Raw genomic sequence first — 15,698 nt, 5'->3', positions numbered from 1 at the left:
AAAAATTAAAAAAAAATTTCTTTTCTTCATTTATTGCCTTCAATGTGTTCTGAGTCCACCCCAAGGGCAGATTTTTTTTTTTTAAATGTGGTACTGGGGATTAGAACCCAGGGCCTTGTGCATACTAGGCAAACACTCTACCACTGAGCTATATCCGCAGCCCACCAACACAGATTCTAAGTGAACACCTCCTGTACCCTGGAGACCTTCTTGGATTGATACCCCTCCCCGACTTTTGCTGAGGGAAACGTGCGCTTCGCATCACCAGATTTGTTTTCTGAAACTGGAGTGAGGTGGCCCAGCTGTGCCCCTTTGCTGGCCCTTAGTGTGGCTCCCACTGGAACCGTCAAAAGAACCACCTGCAGCACTTATTATTAAGCAGCCCACTGCTTCCTGGGCCCAGGTGAGGGCAGCTGTTGGGGCAGGACTGTGAATTCACCCCACAAGCCCAGGAGCGATGCCCATGACAAGCCCTGGGCTGCAGTGGAAGTACAGAAGGCCCGACTCCTCTGCCAACGCACTCGCTGTGCTAGTGACCATGTGACATGTCTGTCCCGGATCTCCTGGGCACGCTGGCACACAGGACAGGTGTGCTTTAGGAACCCGCAACAGATGAGCCCATCCTATAACACCTCTGAATCCTGATCCCCTCATCTTTAAGAAAGAAAAACCCCCATCAATTGTCAGCTGTCATAGCATTTGTCATGTGACCAACCTCTAGAAAACAGGAGCCCTAACTTAGCAAACTTAACTGGCCTAGGGCAGAAATGCAGCTCCTCAAATTCAGCCGGCAGGCAAGGCAGAAGGCCCTAGGGACAGGTGGAATGTTTGTGAGGTGCGGGGTAATTACTGCTTTCCCTCCATCCACATCACCAGCATATTGGTAGGGTGTCATCAGCATTGGTAGAGTGTCACCAGCATTGGTAGGGTGTCACAGCAACAGCTAATTCCTACAAGATAACCTTGTTTCCATCTATTACACAAAACGAATGCGAATGCGTCTTTCTTACATGTAATGCTGCTTGCCATACAACTGTTTATAGAAAAAACTAAATTATATAAAACAGTTGCAACTCAAACTCCAATGGCCATGTTTACACTGTTACAGTTACTAGTAAGCAGGGTCAGAAGTGTCCAATTGTTACCCCAGAAGGGCAGTCCCAAAACCTCCCTGTTGTGAAGAGCCATCATTCTTTAAGGATTGGTGCAGACACAAACAAGAATCTCCACGTTAACATTCTCAAACACCGCTGCCAAGAGAAAAGATGTGTAATACAGAAATGTGGCCCTTGAAACATTTTCTCATTAAATGGAGTGAGGCGCACATCCAGATCAGTTACAGCAGTAACCTGACACTGTGCTTGGCGAAGGCACCACACCACCTGTCAATCAAGAGTGGGCAACAGTGGCTCCTCCCTAATCCTCACCCATGGCAAGAGCCATCTGTCACCAAGCACCCAAAGGCAGCCTGGGCCAGAAAACTTCCAGGAGCACATATTGAAGCTCTGGCTCTATCACCAGACTTTGTAAACACTCCTGCTGGCAGGCAGAAAAGGTGGGAGCTATCAGGATAAATATGCTGTACTAATGAAATAATCCTAAGGCAATCTGCAGCCCCATGGATGAAGATGATCACACTGCTAATCCTTTCTAGCAAGCTCTCCATCTCCAAGTCATCCCCGATCATCATCTCATACTGCCTCCTTCGAGGTTAAACACCACCAGCATGCAGAAAGCTGCTTCATCTATGGGCTTAGGAACATTAACAAAGGCCAGCCTCAAATTAATTGCACATGACAAAAACCGTCAAGCAATTCAGAACGATTTCTGTGCACAGTTTTGTCTGTAGCACAAACAAACCAACAAAGACACATGGGTAGGATAAAGGGTATGTTCTCATGTTCTGGTAGGAAATCCCCTGTAACTATACAATAGCAGCACATACACTAGTCTTTTGTTGCCTGAGTAATAAGAATAATAAACCATCAAATGCCAGAGCGGACAAGAGTCCACTTGTCACACCTTTGACAACTACTAGACAGCACCCCCACCAAGGTCAAAGTGCTGGTGCACAGTCCTGTTAACCCTTCAACTTTCCTAGGAACCACCAGAAGACAGTTGCGCTGTTCCCAGGAACATGAAGTCCCTGAGAAATGGTCCTGCTGGCAGAGTGCTGAGCACAGGCCAGTACCAGCGGCTCTCAGAACTCCTGGCGTCTATGACGAAGCTGTAGACCTCCACTGCAGAAGCCATCCCTGTGACAGTGGTCACTGCCTCAGAAAGTTAACCCAAGAGAATTCAGGTTCCTCTGCACATGGGTAGGTGCCGGGATGACTGCATTCCCTGTGGGCAGTGTCCATCAGGAACTGACCCAGGGCAAGGCAGGGCCTTCAAACCACCCTGGCCTCCCCCGCACCCTCCAGGGAGGTGCAAGCACTCTGGTCAGCTCTGCCCAGGTGCTAATCACTAATGAAAACCAAGTGCAACCACAGAGGTCAAAGTCAAAGGCACCAACTTAACCATGAAAAGCTCCGAAGGTACGACCAGAGCTCTGTGCTCTATTTAAGCACAGTCCTTACTTAGTTTCAGGAAGTGTGAGTCAATCTTAACTTGTATAAAAGAGACTTCGAAGAGCCACTGGTTCAAATTTTAACCGCCAGCAGGTCTGGCAAAAAGGACAGTCACCAAGCAACCCCCCCATCTTTGTGTGTCAATGAAAGATTTTTACTGGTGCATTTCTGCTTGTCCTACCAGCTAATTACTTATGAATGCCTCACAACTTCATTTTGGAAGACTTGTACACTTCTGTACTGCAGCATGACAAGTTTGTCTTTTGTTTCTTTCAAGCACAAACCCTCATACATCATCCACCCCTGATAAGGGGCAACAGAGCCTGGGCAGGTCTGGGATGCTCTCCTGCTCCGTGGTCCTCCTGACTCGGGGCAGGCACCCACCTCCTCTTATGGAAAGGCCAGAGGCACTTTAAGGAACTTTTCGGGTACCTTAATTATGAAAATTAACACGCCACCCCCCTCATTTCCTCTGTCAAACTCCTCTCACTCCTCCCCCTCGTCTACCGTGAGGCTGAGCTTAACATGTAGATGTCAAACTCTTACCATGGGACAGATGCCAACAGTGCAGAGTACTAACCCAGAAGCTGGGTCTTGGAATTTCCCAATGACTTCTTCTATGCTGCTGGTATCTACTTTGTTATGTTTTTGTGAATAAATGTATGTTTTAAGTGGAACAAGTAAAACAGTGACGAGGTATAACTAACTGCTTTGTAGGGAGACTCTGAATGGGCACTGCTTGGTGTAAGGTTGTTCTAGTCTGATGACTTTTTTTTTTCCTTTTTCTTTTTGGAGACAGGGTCTCCCAAGTTGCCCAGGTAGGCCTCAAACTTGCAATCCTCCTGCCTCAGCCTCCAGAGTAGTTGGCATTACAGGCAGGCACCTGCAGCTGGCCTGCTGACTTCTTCCTAGTGACAGAGGAAAGAAAGTGGGGCCAAAAAACATTTAAGCAACTTCCTTAACTCTTGCTCACTGAAAACATTTACATCTGTGTAGCTCCTTTGTTAGTCCCAAGGTTATGTATCGCTAAGTCAAGCTTTTAAGACAAAAAGTTTCTATTTCTAAGTTCTTGGGCTGAAAAAATTTTGAAATTCTATGAATATAAAAATGAAGTGTGCAGATCAATATGTATCCCATAACTTCAAGAATATGTATTCTCACATCCTTCTGAATAGCTCCTTTTTGCTTCTGAAAGTGAGCCACTTCCTGTCCCCAGACCCACTTCCTGACAGGCTGGGGCTGCTTAACAAACACACAAAGCAGACAAACCAGTCCTGTTTGTACTCATTATGATTAGAGAAAATCACGACCTTAGAACCAGAAGGAGCTTTCAGAGCACTCACATTAAAAAGGGGCCAGTTCCTCTACTTCAAAACCTGCCGGGCCCTGCCGGCTGTTAGCAGGCTAAGCAGATGGCAGCTGCTTCCCGGTGCGGCACGGCAACCCCGGCAGGCATTTGGGGACCTGCTGATGGTGTGTGAAAATACCGCTCCTGAACCCACGACCTGTTAAGTTTCAAGGTTCGTTTCTGTTAACTTCCAAGATCCCTTTTCTGTACCTCTCTGTAAGTAGGGACCGACCAACTCTGTCCATACTGGGAATGACACGGGTTGGATGTGCACATTTAATAGGGGAACTAAACTAAAATTCTTAGAGGGGAAAGGACGCATCAAAGGAGACTACATTCTGCAAAAGAAATGATTCTTTAAAGAAATACAAATAGTCTACATCCTTCTCTCCCCACCCCAAGGAAGGCAAACTAACGTCTCTTTCAAGGTCGCTTTCTCTTTATCTAACAAACCTGTGAAGTTGTAGGTCCATAACATGTGATTCCGGTTTACTAGGTGTGTCCCGTACTTCGGCACTGATTTAGTTCCCTGAAATGTCTAGTAAATTACAGGATTCCATAAAGGACAAAAAGCAAGGGACAAGGAATGACGGAAGGGCTAATTCATGCTACCACGAGTTTTAATTCTAGACTCACGAATCAGGGAAACCAAAAGCTTGCCGACTAGACCCACTAACCCCCTGGAAAGCACTATTTTCTTTGTAAATTTAGAAGCCTGTGAAGAGTTTTCCCTTTCCATTCTCATGACATTAGGGGGGAGCCTGGGGAAGTTGTCAAACCGACATCAGTTCCTTTGCTGACCTGCTGTTTTAGGGAGGGGCATATAAAATAAGCCATACTTAAATCTAGTGACATGTCTGAGATCAGTCTCTGTCCCCAGTCAGGACCACACATGCAGGAGCTATCTGAACTTGCCCATGAAGTCTTTTCTTTTGGCACTGATCAAACATAGAGTAAGACCACAGTATCTTTGTTTTTTAAAAATCCAAACTAAATAAGCAAGATCACAAAATTTGCTTGAATAAGCAAAACCCAAGAAAAACTTACACTTTTAAATCACCCTTGTTTCTGAAGTCATATAAAGTTAAACTTTTTGACTTCAGAAACAAACTCTTTGACTTGCACTTCATGGCAATAGCGCTATATGTTGTATCCATGATGGGATTATGATCATGTGTGTAACTGCCTGACTTGAGAGCAAGAGGACACGGTGTGCAGTTCACAACTCTCAGCGCCTGCCCCAGCCCCAACCCTGCTCCTGGTCTGATGAATGCCTCCCCCACCTGCTCTGATGGACGGCGTCCACCCTGACAGAACACAGATGGTACGTGGCATCTTAAAAGGACTGCATAAGATCCCAGTCAGTAGATGTCTTGCATTTTATGTTCAATCCCAATGTTCAAGTCTGAGACAGTTGCTATAAAGACAATGTCCTGTTCCCATCTGGGTCAAAGCATCTCCCTCTCTCACCCCCTAAAAATCTTGGAAATCAGAATACCAGTGAACAGCTGGGAACCAACGGTTCCTCCTGCTTCCACGTCAACTGGAGTTCTGAGGAGACCTCCTTTAACACCCGCACGGGGGTAAGATGGCCCTCGGGAGGACTCCAGCTACTCCGTGGTCCAGCACAGGGGTGTCCCACACACAGCGCCTCTTCAGCCCCTCGCGGCAGGGACTCCCTCTTGCTGGGCTCCTCCCACCGGAAGAAGACTGGCACTTCTCCTGAGGAGCAAAAGCGAAGTCTCCCACCCCCTCTGTCCCTGTAATAGGCTTTAAAAAGCAAGCTCTCCATGTGGGAGCTCTGGAACACTCCCCAAAGCAGAGGGAACCCCACGACACAGTAAGCCTCCACAGGCTTCCTCCTGGCCGCACACTGACTCTCCAGTGTTGCTCTTTACTCTTTGTACAGTTTAAGAAAGAGAACCAACGTTTTGGTTTGTTTGCATATTTTAAGACCATCAACATCATTTCATCAGTGAAAACGTCATCACGCAGCACCAGAGGGCTTTAAAATGTACCTGAAAACCACCAGGTGTGGTCACACACACCTGTAATCACAGCAACTCAGGAGGCTGAGGCAAGAGGATGAGAGTTCAAGGCCAGCCTGGGCAAATCAGTGAGACCCTATCTCAAAATAAACATGAGAAAGGGCTGAGGATGTAGCTCAACTGTCAAGAGTCCCAGGGTTCAATCCCCAGCTGGCAAGGGGGAATGTATATAAAACCATAATCCCACTATCATATCCAACAATCCAAAACCAGTTCCCTAATTTTTAAAACTCAGTCAATTCACTTTCTCCCATTGCACCACCATATCTTTTTAAATTTATTTTCTATTTTGAGACAAGGTCTCGCTCACTAAGTCGCTGAGGCTGGCCCTGAGCTTTCCATCCTCCTGCCACAGCCTCCCAAGATGCTGGGAAGACAGGTGAGCGCCTCCATTCCCAGCTTGATAGACATCATCTTTTTACAGTTGACCTGTTCAAGTCCCACACTGCACGTTTTGACCTTGTTTTCGGATGATTACCACATGGCCCTGTCCAGCCAGGTTCTCGCCTCCCTACCGCCTAGTCTAAGGCCCACTTAAGAGTGTCACCCAAATGGCAATGTGCTATGTAGGCCACCACCTCAGCACCAGATGCGACACCCTTCATTTGGTAACTAAGGCAACGCAGCACCCTAACGCGAACACCATACCGACACAGTAACAAAGTCCTCGGAGGCAGATTCCAACATGATATCTGCTCTCTAAGCTCTCACCAGCGATCTGTGGTTCAGGGTTCTCTAAGAACATGGGATGAGGATGGATCGTCTTCCAAAACACATCGCACAAGAACTTACAGATGCGGCAATAGGCGAAATACTACCGGAACAATCAGTTCTCTTGAAAGCGCGCACCCAAGAAATGGTGGAAGAATTCAATGGGGCCCAGCAGATAGCAACATGCTCTGACCAAATCCACCCGAAACAAGTGTTTGGAGAAAGGTCATCCTGGCTCGTGGGTCAACACAAAGGTGATTTACCAAAACCAAAATGATCACATCTGCCCACTCACAGGTCACTTTGCCCAACTGAGTTAGTAAAAGAATAAAAACAACTCCGCCTCTTGGCAAAGCCTGGATGAGAACCCGCAGTAGGTTCTTCCTCTCCGGGGCATTATTGATATTTGCCTCTCCTGTGACAATGTGAGCTTCTCAAAGCAGCCTGGGGAGGGGCCGAGGACAATGCTGCTCCCTTTAGACTCTGGGCACAAAGGCTGTTGTACTTAGACCTGGGTCTACCTTCCTGGGCCTCTGGCCACTGAGAGAGTGGGGCAATGGGCATTTGAGACTGGCATGCATTTTGGATGGACACTGGCCGGGCCATCATTTGATGTGACTGAGGGGAAGGGGAGGTAATCCTTCAAAAGGCTCTTTTAGTTCACCAACACGTCCCCAGGAAGTAAACCCTGGCACAGGAGTGCTCTGTATGTGGGAGGGGTGTGGACAGCCTTTATGGTGGGAGAGAAGGACCGACAGTGAGGTAAAGTCCACTGACTGTACCGTTTCATGAGGCCGAGTTGGAGGGGAAAGAATGACCATCATGAGACGGTAAAGCTTTTAATCAGATTAGAACTCAGCAGCTGCAAGCAGAACACAGGCCCTTCCGATCAGGGCCAGGCGCCAGGCCAGGTGCTCTGGAGGCAGCCCCTCAGCCCTCATGGGTGGGCTCACAGGCCCTGGTGGACAGGCACGGAGAGAGGCAGCTGAAGAAGCCCGCCCCAGACTACCCACCAGGAGGCAGCGCATTCACCCAGTGGTCCACCCCAATTTACCTGCCAATAGAGCAAGAATTTGAAGTTCCTTCTAGATGCAGACAATGATGCCTTTTTAAATTTTTTTAACTGCTGCTCGCTTTGTAGCCAGGAAAGCCAAGACCCCCCCCCCAAAAAAAAACAAGCACTGAACGCAAAGATAAGTTCTGTGAAGCACAGCACGGTGGGGCAAGGGGTGGGCGCAGCACGGCTGGATTTGATGGGGTGGTCTAAACTTGGGACTGAATGATAAAACTGTCCATAGTCAGAAATTCACTAGCATAAGACTAGCCTAAGTTGAAAGTTAATTTTAAATGACGATATAAAAGCAATTCATTTATACAGCATTCTCTTTCCAACTCAAATATCAGGTACAAATTGCTTTCTTTTAGCTTATGCCAGAAGTCTGTCATTAGATGCTGGGGGAGCAGGTGTGACACAAGATACTGCCACCTTCTCTATAGAACAAAGAACAGCCACCATCAACAGCCTTGTTTAAAATATGACCTCAGCACCAGCCAACCTTGGTCCTAGGTGACAGTTTTTACAACAGACATCCATGCTCGGGCTGTGATGCACTTGTACTGGCTAACTGGTTCTTTGTTGAGAACACTTTTTTTAAAACTGCAACCAATGAGGTGGCTCCGTTTCCAAATATTAGCCTCGCCATACAATACACACAAGTTTATAACAAGGTCTTCACAATAACTGCCTTTATCCTAGAAGCAGGGTTGCTAAAAAAAAAAAAAAAAAAAAAAAAAAAAAAGAATTTTTTTTTTTTTTTGGTAAAGGATCAGAGAGTAAATGTTTTAGGCTTTGAGGGCCTTATTTGGTGACTACTGCATAATGTTGTTGTTTCTAAAAGAACCCTGCAAAAATGCAGCAACCATCTTTTGCTGGTAGACCTCACAAAAACTGGCCACAGTTAGTGCCTGCCTGCAGATAATCGCTGTGCTCCATCCTTAAATGAAAACAATTATTTACATGATCTGATACGACAGCCATTGACACAGCAATGGTAAGCTGATCTGTCTAGTGAAGATGGAAAACAAAATTAGGATGTGGAAAGCGACTTCAAACAACAAAAAGATAAGCAGAATCTGATACGCCTGTGCTGACCAGTGTAGTCTGACCCGCCGGTGACATCAGTTCCTCTCGCTCATTGGTAACAGTCGGGTCAAGGTCAGAAATTTTTAATTTTAATTGCCTTTAAGGTTTGTTTTCTTATATATATTAAAGGGATAACTGTGTCAGTGAAGTGTTTCTATTTCACGTGAAACAGCATCATTATTTATCTTAGTGAATAATGGAAAATGGAATGCCCTCTGCTATCAGAAATACCCTTGACCCTCTGCCCCTGCATCCCCCAGACCCCAAGGACCTGCAGCCTGGCCTGGCTCCACCTGCCTGGTACATCCCTCTCCTGGTGCAATGCACTGTGGTTCCCTGCTTGCACCCTCGCCTCCCCCACTAGACTGAGAACTCCTTAAAAGCAAAGCCCATCTGATTTTCACTGTCTAGCACCAGGCACACGATGGCCTATGTCAGGGCTCCAACACAGGAGGAAGGAGCCCAAAGAATTCTGACATCTGGGATATAGCAAGAGGAAGAACAGTCAGAGACTCCCCCTCTCACTACACGTCTGTGGCTGTTTCTTTGGGAAGCATGGACAAACTTCACCTGGCTCACTGGCACTCCCAACTTTTAACCAATGGGTTGCATTGAAGTGTGTAAAATATAGCCAGGGAGAAAGCACCCAGGACACATGAAGCTCCCGGGATATAAAGTGTTTAGGTTTCATAGACAAAGGTGAGTTTCACGTTGATACCCTCTTCACTTAAACACTGTCTTTACTCTCATTTTAAAGACTACAAAACAGAAGCTCAGCTGGACGTGGTGGCGCACGTCTGTAATCCCAGAGGCTTGGGAGGCTGAGGCAGGAGGATTGTGAGAGTTCAAAGTCAATCTCAGCCACTTAGCAACTCAGTGAGACCCTGTCTCTAATAAAATATAAAAAATAGGACTGGATGCAGTTTAGTGGCTAAGCATCCCTGGGTTCGATCCCCAATACCAAAACAAACAAACAAAAGAAACAGAGGTTCACGAATACTGAATGACCTGTCCAAGTGCGGGTTAAGTAGTAAATTATGAAATTATTCTTTTGTGGTTCTTTACATTTTAATTTTATTTGAAAAAGTAATGTCTATTAACTACATACTAAGCATTTAGAAAGTTTCTAAGTCACACTATTGCATAATGGTTTTGTTTGGTTTCTTAAGAAAAAGTTTGGAATCCATCTTTATCCCTTATGTTGACAGATATGGATGATAAGTATGTTGGGAGGGAAGTAATGCAACCTTCTGGTCTCTTCATTAAATATTGCATATTTTATTAGTGGTAGCAAATACATTTAGTGCTTAAATTAAAAACTAGAGTAGCTGAGGTGTTATAATGCAAATAGGCTGAGGAGTTTATTACTGAAACAAAATAAAATATAAAGGCTAATTCAAGGTGTGTTCCTGCTTTTTAAAGTTGACTGTGGTTTTATTTCTTCAGAGTGAAAACATCCAGGTACTAAAAGAGAACAGGCATGTGAATCACCTAATGAATCTCCTAACTATCCAACATACATCAAGTTTAAGTCTAAGTAAAAAAAGAGCTATGATTCACTAAGTGATTCTGTGTTCTTTTCCCAAACTTAAAAAAACAAAACAAAACTTAATATTTGTTAAGTTGTTGATGGACCTTTTAATCATTTACTTAAACATGGTGCTGAGAATTGAACCCAGTGCCTCACACATGCTAGGCAAGCACTCTACCCCTGAGCTACAACTTCAGCCCCTTAACAAATAATTTTGTTCTTACAAAATTATTCAAAATTTTGTTAGAAATCTCAATGCTATCATTTAGGGCAGTAATAAAAGCGCCCACTGTGGGAGGAACAGGAGAGAAACAGGAATGAGGAGCGGGGTTGTGGGCACTGTCTAGGTTCTCTTTCTCTTTTGGCACCATGGAGGTGAAGCTGAAATTTGAAGAAGGCAAGAACTTCTTTCACCCACCACAGACACGACCTAACAGCATGTGCAAAAACAGACTCTGACCCTCCTCACAGCTGGTCCTCCTCCATGGTTCCTTATCTCAGTGATGGGCCCATCATTCATTCAGTTCTGCAAGCCAGAAACCAGGAGGCAGTGGACACACCCTGCACCTTCAACCCACACCAAGTGCTCTGAGTTTTACCTCCCAAAGAGCCCCCCAGGACATCCACTTCTCTCCAGTTCCACCACCCCAGACCCAATCATTACCTGCCACCTCTTGCAGACTCTTACATTATAGCCTCTAGTCAATTTTTCAAAGGCCAATCTGTTCATGTCACCTCCTTCTAGAAGGTCAAAACCCTGAGTTAAGATTACAAAAAAAAAAAAAAAAAAGCTTGAACATGGCTTGTAAGGTATGGCCTGACCTCTGATTTCCTCTCTGGCCACTGGAGGCTTTGCCTAGCACCCAACTAGAGTGTCCTCTACTTGGCGAGCTCCAAGTGGTGGAGTCCCACCCCGACCCCTCCCCACCCTATGCAAACCCCTTCAGTCCTCACCTAGTTCAGCAAGCCCCTCACCTCCAGGGCCGCCTTTCTGACCTGTCTCACATCCCCCAACCAGCACACACCTCAGGCACAACAGCCAGACCAGAGGCTCTGCATTTACTATGACTACTCTGTCCCCAAACCAGAAGGTAAACCCATGATGACAGGGCCACTTCTGTGTCTGCCACCTGGGAGCCTCAGTGCCTCTCTGCTGAACTAGTGGATGAAATCTAAATATTCATCATGCCTTACGGTGCGAGGATGGCAAACCAGCAACCCCAGCCAGCATTTCTCACCACCACCTGCCAAAATCTTAGCTACCTCATTCACCATCTGCCCATGGTGAAGGAGGAGGGGTGGAGAGGGGTCCTCTGTGTCTTCGGTGAAGGGTGGCAGGGGGCGGGGAGTAAAATCATTATCCAGGAAATCCTGTCCCTGTTGAAATACTTAGTGGAAAGCACTATTCTCAAAGAGCTGGGTTATCTCACAAACTCTCCTCAAGCTCTGCCACAGGCAGACTTTGAACCCATGTTCAGAGTTCTCTGAAGGAGGGTAAACCTCCCTTTATGTTAAACTCCTCTAACACCCTTCAGCCCACACAGTTCAGACACCTCCTGGTGCCTGAGGCATTTCACCTCCAAGCTTTCCCATCAGATGAGAAAAGCAAGCCAGGGAGTGAGAAAGAGGAAGGAGGAGGAACTCTGTGGGTCACCTGGCCTGGAAGGTGGCACAAGGACTGCCTCCTGAACCATTCCCTGCATGTCAATCCCCCCCACCCCCGTCCTCCGAGGAGGCCAGAGCACCAGAGTGCCCTCCTTGGAAGTCCACCAGTCCCACGGAATACTGCCCCAAAGCAGCCGAGGAAAGCAAGACCAGACAGGCCACAGCCCTCCTCCCCTGAAATGGGCTTCTCCAGGGCTCACCCTTGTCCCCACCAGATGTCTGTCCTGTCACACTCCACTAAGGCTCCTTTCCCCTGAGAAAGCTTAGAGTTCCCTACTTTCCGCTTCAGTGTGTGCCTGTGTCTTGGTTCAGGTTCCAGACAGTGCCCCCCCCCCCAGGACAGAATCCTCATCACCTCTTGTAGGGCACCCTGCTGGCCAAACACATAAACACTCAACCCCCTCAATAAGTGGTGCTTTCAGAAGCAGTATTAAGGTACAGTAAATGAGTATTATTTCATTTATACTGTTTTATGTACAAAGTCATCCTCTCAGTGCAGGTAAATCAATCACCAGGTGGGTGGAAGCCCCAAACCCCAACTATTCAGATGTATACATTAAGTGTAATTGACTCTTAATCCTATTATTAAACATTCAATCCCATGAAAGCTACCTAAGTGAAATTCTTAACTTGGGACTGAATAATTAGAATCAATAGCCCTTTGTTTAAAAGATGAAGCTCACTGAAGAACGTACCTTCACCATTTATCAAATCCAAAAATACAACCAACAGAAGAGCCCCCAAAACTTAAAACTATCAAACTAGATTCTCCATAACTACCTTAGAGATGGCTACTGTGCCCTTCTCAATGACAGACAGGGTGGTCCTAACATAATTTGTAGATGGTAAAACTCTCTCCTGCCCAAGGAGGAACAGGCAGGGATTTCCACAGCAGACAAGTCTGGCTCACCTAAAAGGAGACTTCTCAATAAGTTTCAAAAATGGTAACTGAATATATTACATAAAACACAGCCTTTCAAAAAGTTCCTCTGGTACTGAGGCTCACTCGCGCACGCACGCGCACACACACACACACACACACACACACAGGGTGATGGCTACTCGCCTTCCTTTGCAGTTTTACAACCATCTTCACTGTGTCAGAAACAATTTTTAAATTCTTAGGCATCACCAAGACTTTAAATCAAAATGAAGTTCAAACATACCTGCTGTAAGACAAAAAGGCTGGGAATTCTGACATACCTGCAAAGCAGGTGAGCCCTGAAGAGGCCATTCATGTGGAGGGAAATGAAACAGGCACATAAGGACACATACTGAAAGGCACCCCCACCAAGGTCCCCAGAGTAGCTGAATTCAGAGGCAAACTAGAATGGTAATGGCCAGAGGCTGGGGGCTGAGGAAATGGGGCGCGAGTGTTTAATGGGTACTGGGGGTCACTGTGGGGTGATGATGTTCAGGTGATGGCTGCTTAACAATAGGAACACGTAATGCCAGTGAGTTACACACTTAAAAATGGTTACAACGACAAATTAAGTGTTATATACATTTCACCACAATTAAAAGAAGTTAAAAAAAAAAAAACAGAAAAAGACTAAAAGAAATTACAAATTATGAAAAGAAAAAGAAAAGTAGTGACCAGAAACAGTTTTTTTTTCTGAGCACTATCTTAGCACTCGGCAGAAAACCACACCAGAAGCTCATTTCTTGACCCCCGTCGCCCCCCAAATCCCCAAGCTTGCTACACTCTGCAGTCCTGGTTAAGGAGCTACAATCAGGCCAGAGGTAGACCACAGGCACTGTAGAGCTTGGCTGCTATGTGTCACTTTAAGTTTGAAATGAAAGGAAGAACTTTGTATAGGAAAAAAAAATCTGCCTCATGAACCAGTCATCTTAATGATATGACTCACATCAAAAGTCTATGGTATCTGAATCTATTAGTAATTTTTTTAACCTAATAGTAAAATGAGTCTTCTTATCAAGAACTCCTTTCAGGGAACATAAAACTTAACAGTAGGAAAGGCACAAAAGTATTGATTAAAGAATCACATTATTTGAAAAACTAGAAATAAATTTTTATGTATCATTAATTATAAATGTTAATGACCCGATATTTTCTCCATGACTCAAATCTCAAAAAAAAGGTAAAACCCTCTTCCTAGTGCCAAGTCACCCAGCTCACCAGTGTTAAAATGGTGGAATATACACAAGTTTTTGTTTGTTTCCAGTACTGAGGATTGACCAGTGGTAAAGGGGCGCTTTACCACTAAGCTACATCTCCAGACCTTTTTATTTTTTATTTGAGACAAGGGTCTCACTAAGTTATCCAGACGGGCTTGGAACTCGCAATTCTCCTGCCTCAGCCTGGGAACAGTTGGTGTTACAGGTGTGTGTCACCCGCTGAAATATATACAACTTTCTAAGCAATGGCACTAAGAACCTGTTCCTACAACCACCCAGGCCTGGTCAGCAATCTCAACACAATCAAATCATACTCGTGGAGGGGGGGGGCAGGAACACAGCACTTGAATCAGCTGACTTCACCAGCAGTACACGACCAGAGCCCAGGGAGCGTCCTTATCAAGCTCCAGGGCGGCCTCATCTGCAATTCAAGTCCATCGCTAAACCCTTTCAGAGATAGGAATCCTGCTCTAACCAGCAAATTCCCAGGTTTACAGGCCAGCGCCTCCCGGACCCGGTGGGAATCGGACTGTATGGAGGCTGCCTGCTGCAGAGAGGGTGTCTTCTCTCCCAAATGCCCTTCAAATCGCCCCAGGAAAGTGCGGGCTGCATGTGGTTTCGGACCGTTGAAGGAAATGGACCAGCAGGTGTAGGTAGTTGAAAACCACCAGAGTGCGATTTGCACTTTTTAAGAAACTTCAAAGTTGCACTAGCAGGCACTTTTTAAAAAGACAGAAACAAGGTAAAGGGGGCCTCCGCCTCATTTTCAAGAATGACCACAACTTCGGGGAAGGGGACTCACGGAGAAACGGCCTAGCGAGAGAAGAGCACAATGGTGTCTTTCTGGCGTCCCGCAAAAGGATCAACAAATGGTCAGGGGACAGGCCGTCAGCGCCCGGTTCTTGTCCCCATCCACTCAAGCAGGTGACTCCCGACGGAGGGGGAGCCTGGCGCACGTGACCCGGCCCAGAACCGGGGCAACTTACTGGTTTCGGCATTTTCGGTTCCTGCTGGGCTCACTCAATCCCCCGGAAACTCGGCTGTGCAGCAGCAGACAAAGTTCTCGCGACCTGGAGTCAGAGACAAGCCCTTAGCGCGCCCGGCAGCCCTCGGCGCGCGGCTTAAGAACCGGCCGGGCGGCGCCGGGTGAGTCACCGCCCCGCGGGGTCGGAGGCGGGAGGCGGGGGCGGGGAGCGGCGACGGGGCGGGGCTGCCGGCGCGGGGTCTGCCGCGGTCCTCCTGGGGTCGCCCGAGCGCACAGCAAGTTTCACTACTGTGGCAATCGCTGCCCCGGGCCTGCAACCGCAGCTGTCCAGCCTCGGAGAAACACTTTAAAAAAAACTAACTGCCCGGGAGAGGCCCGGGAACCGGGAGGGGCGCGTCCACGCAGCCCGGGCTCCGCTTTCCCTTCGGGAGGAGACAGAGTGGACAGAGGACGGTCGCGCAGCAGCCGCGGCGGCCGGCCGCACAGGTTCAGCTCCACCTGCCCGGAGTGGGGCCTCGCTGGGCGCCCCTCGAGGTCGTCCGCCCGGGCTCCCATGCT

The 15,698-nt window shown here is 47.0% G+C and overlaps 1 protein-coding gene and 1 non-coding gene across 2 annotated transcripts in view; both read right to left on the bottom strand.

The window, feature by feature from the left end:
- Ezr (ezrin) overlaps positions 1-15,293 on the bottom strand; it is a 45,684-nt gene extending 30,391 nt beyond the window's left edge. The window contains exon 1 of the mRNA XM_015498631.2: positions 15,142-15,293. Coding sequence (XP_015354117.1) covers positions 15,142-15,153 — 12 coding nt within the window. The 5' untranslated portion in view covers positions 15,154-15,293. The remainder of the gene's footprint in view (positions 1-15,141) is intronic.
- Positions 86-159, bottom strand: Trnat-agu. Its single transcript has one exon. It is a non-coding gene; the product is annotated as a tRNA-Thr (tRNA).
- Positions 15,294-15,698: the final 405 nt, after the last annotated feature.

The sequence above is a fragment of the Marmota marmota genome, unplaced genomic scaffold, assembly GCF_001458135.2.
Source record: "Marmota marmota marmota unplaced genomic scaffold, marMar, whole genome shotgun sequence".
Classification (NCBI taxonomy): domain Eukaryota; kingdom Metazoa; phylum Chordata; class Mammalia; order Rodentia; family Sciuridae; genus Marmota; species Marmota marmota.
Note: the sequence above shows the minus strand (reverse complement) of the source record. Positions and strands in the feature narration are given on the sequence as shown.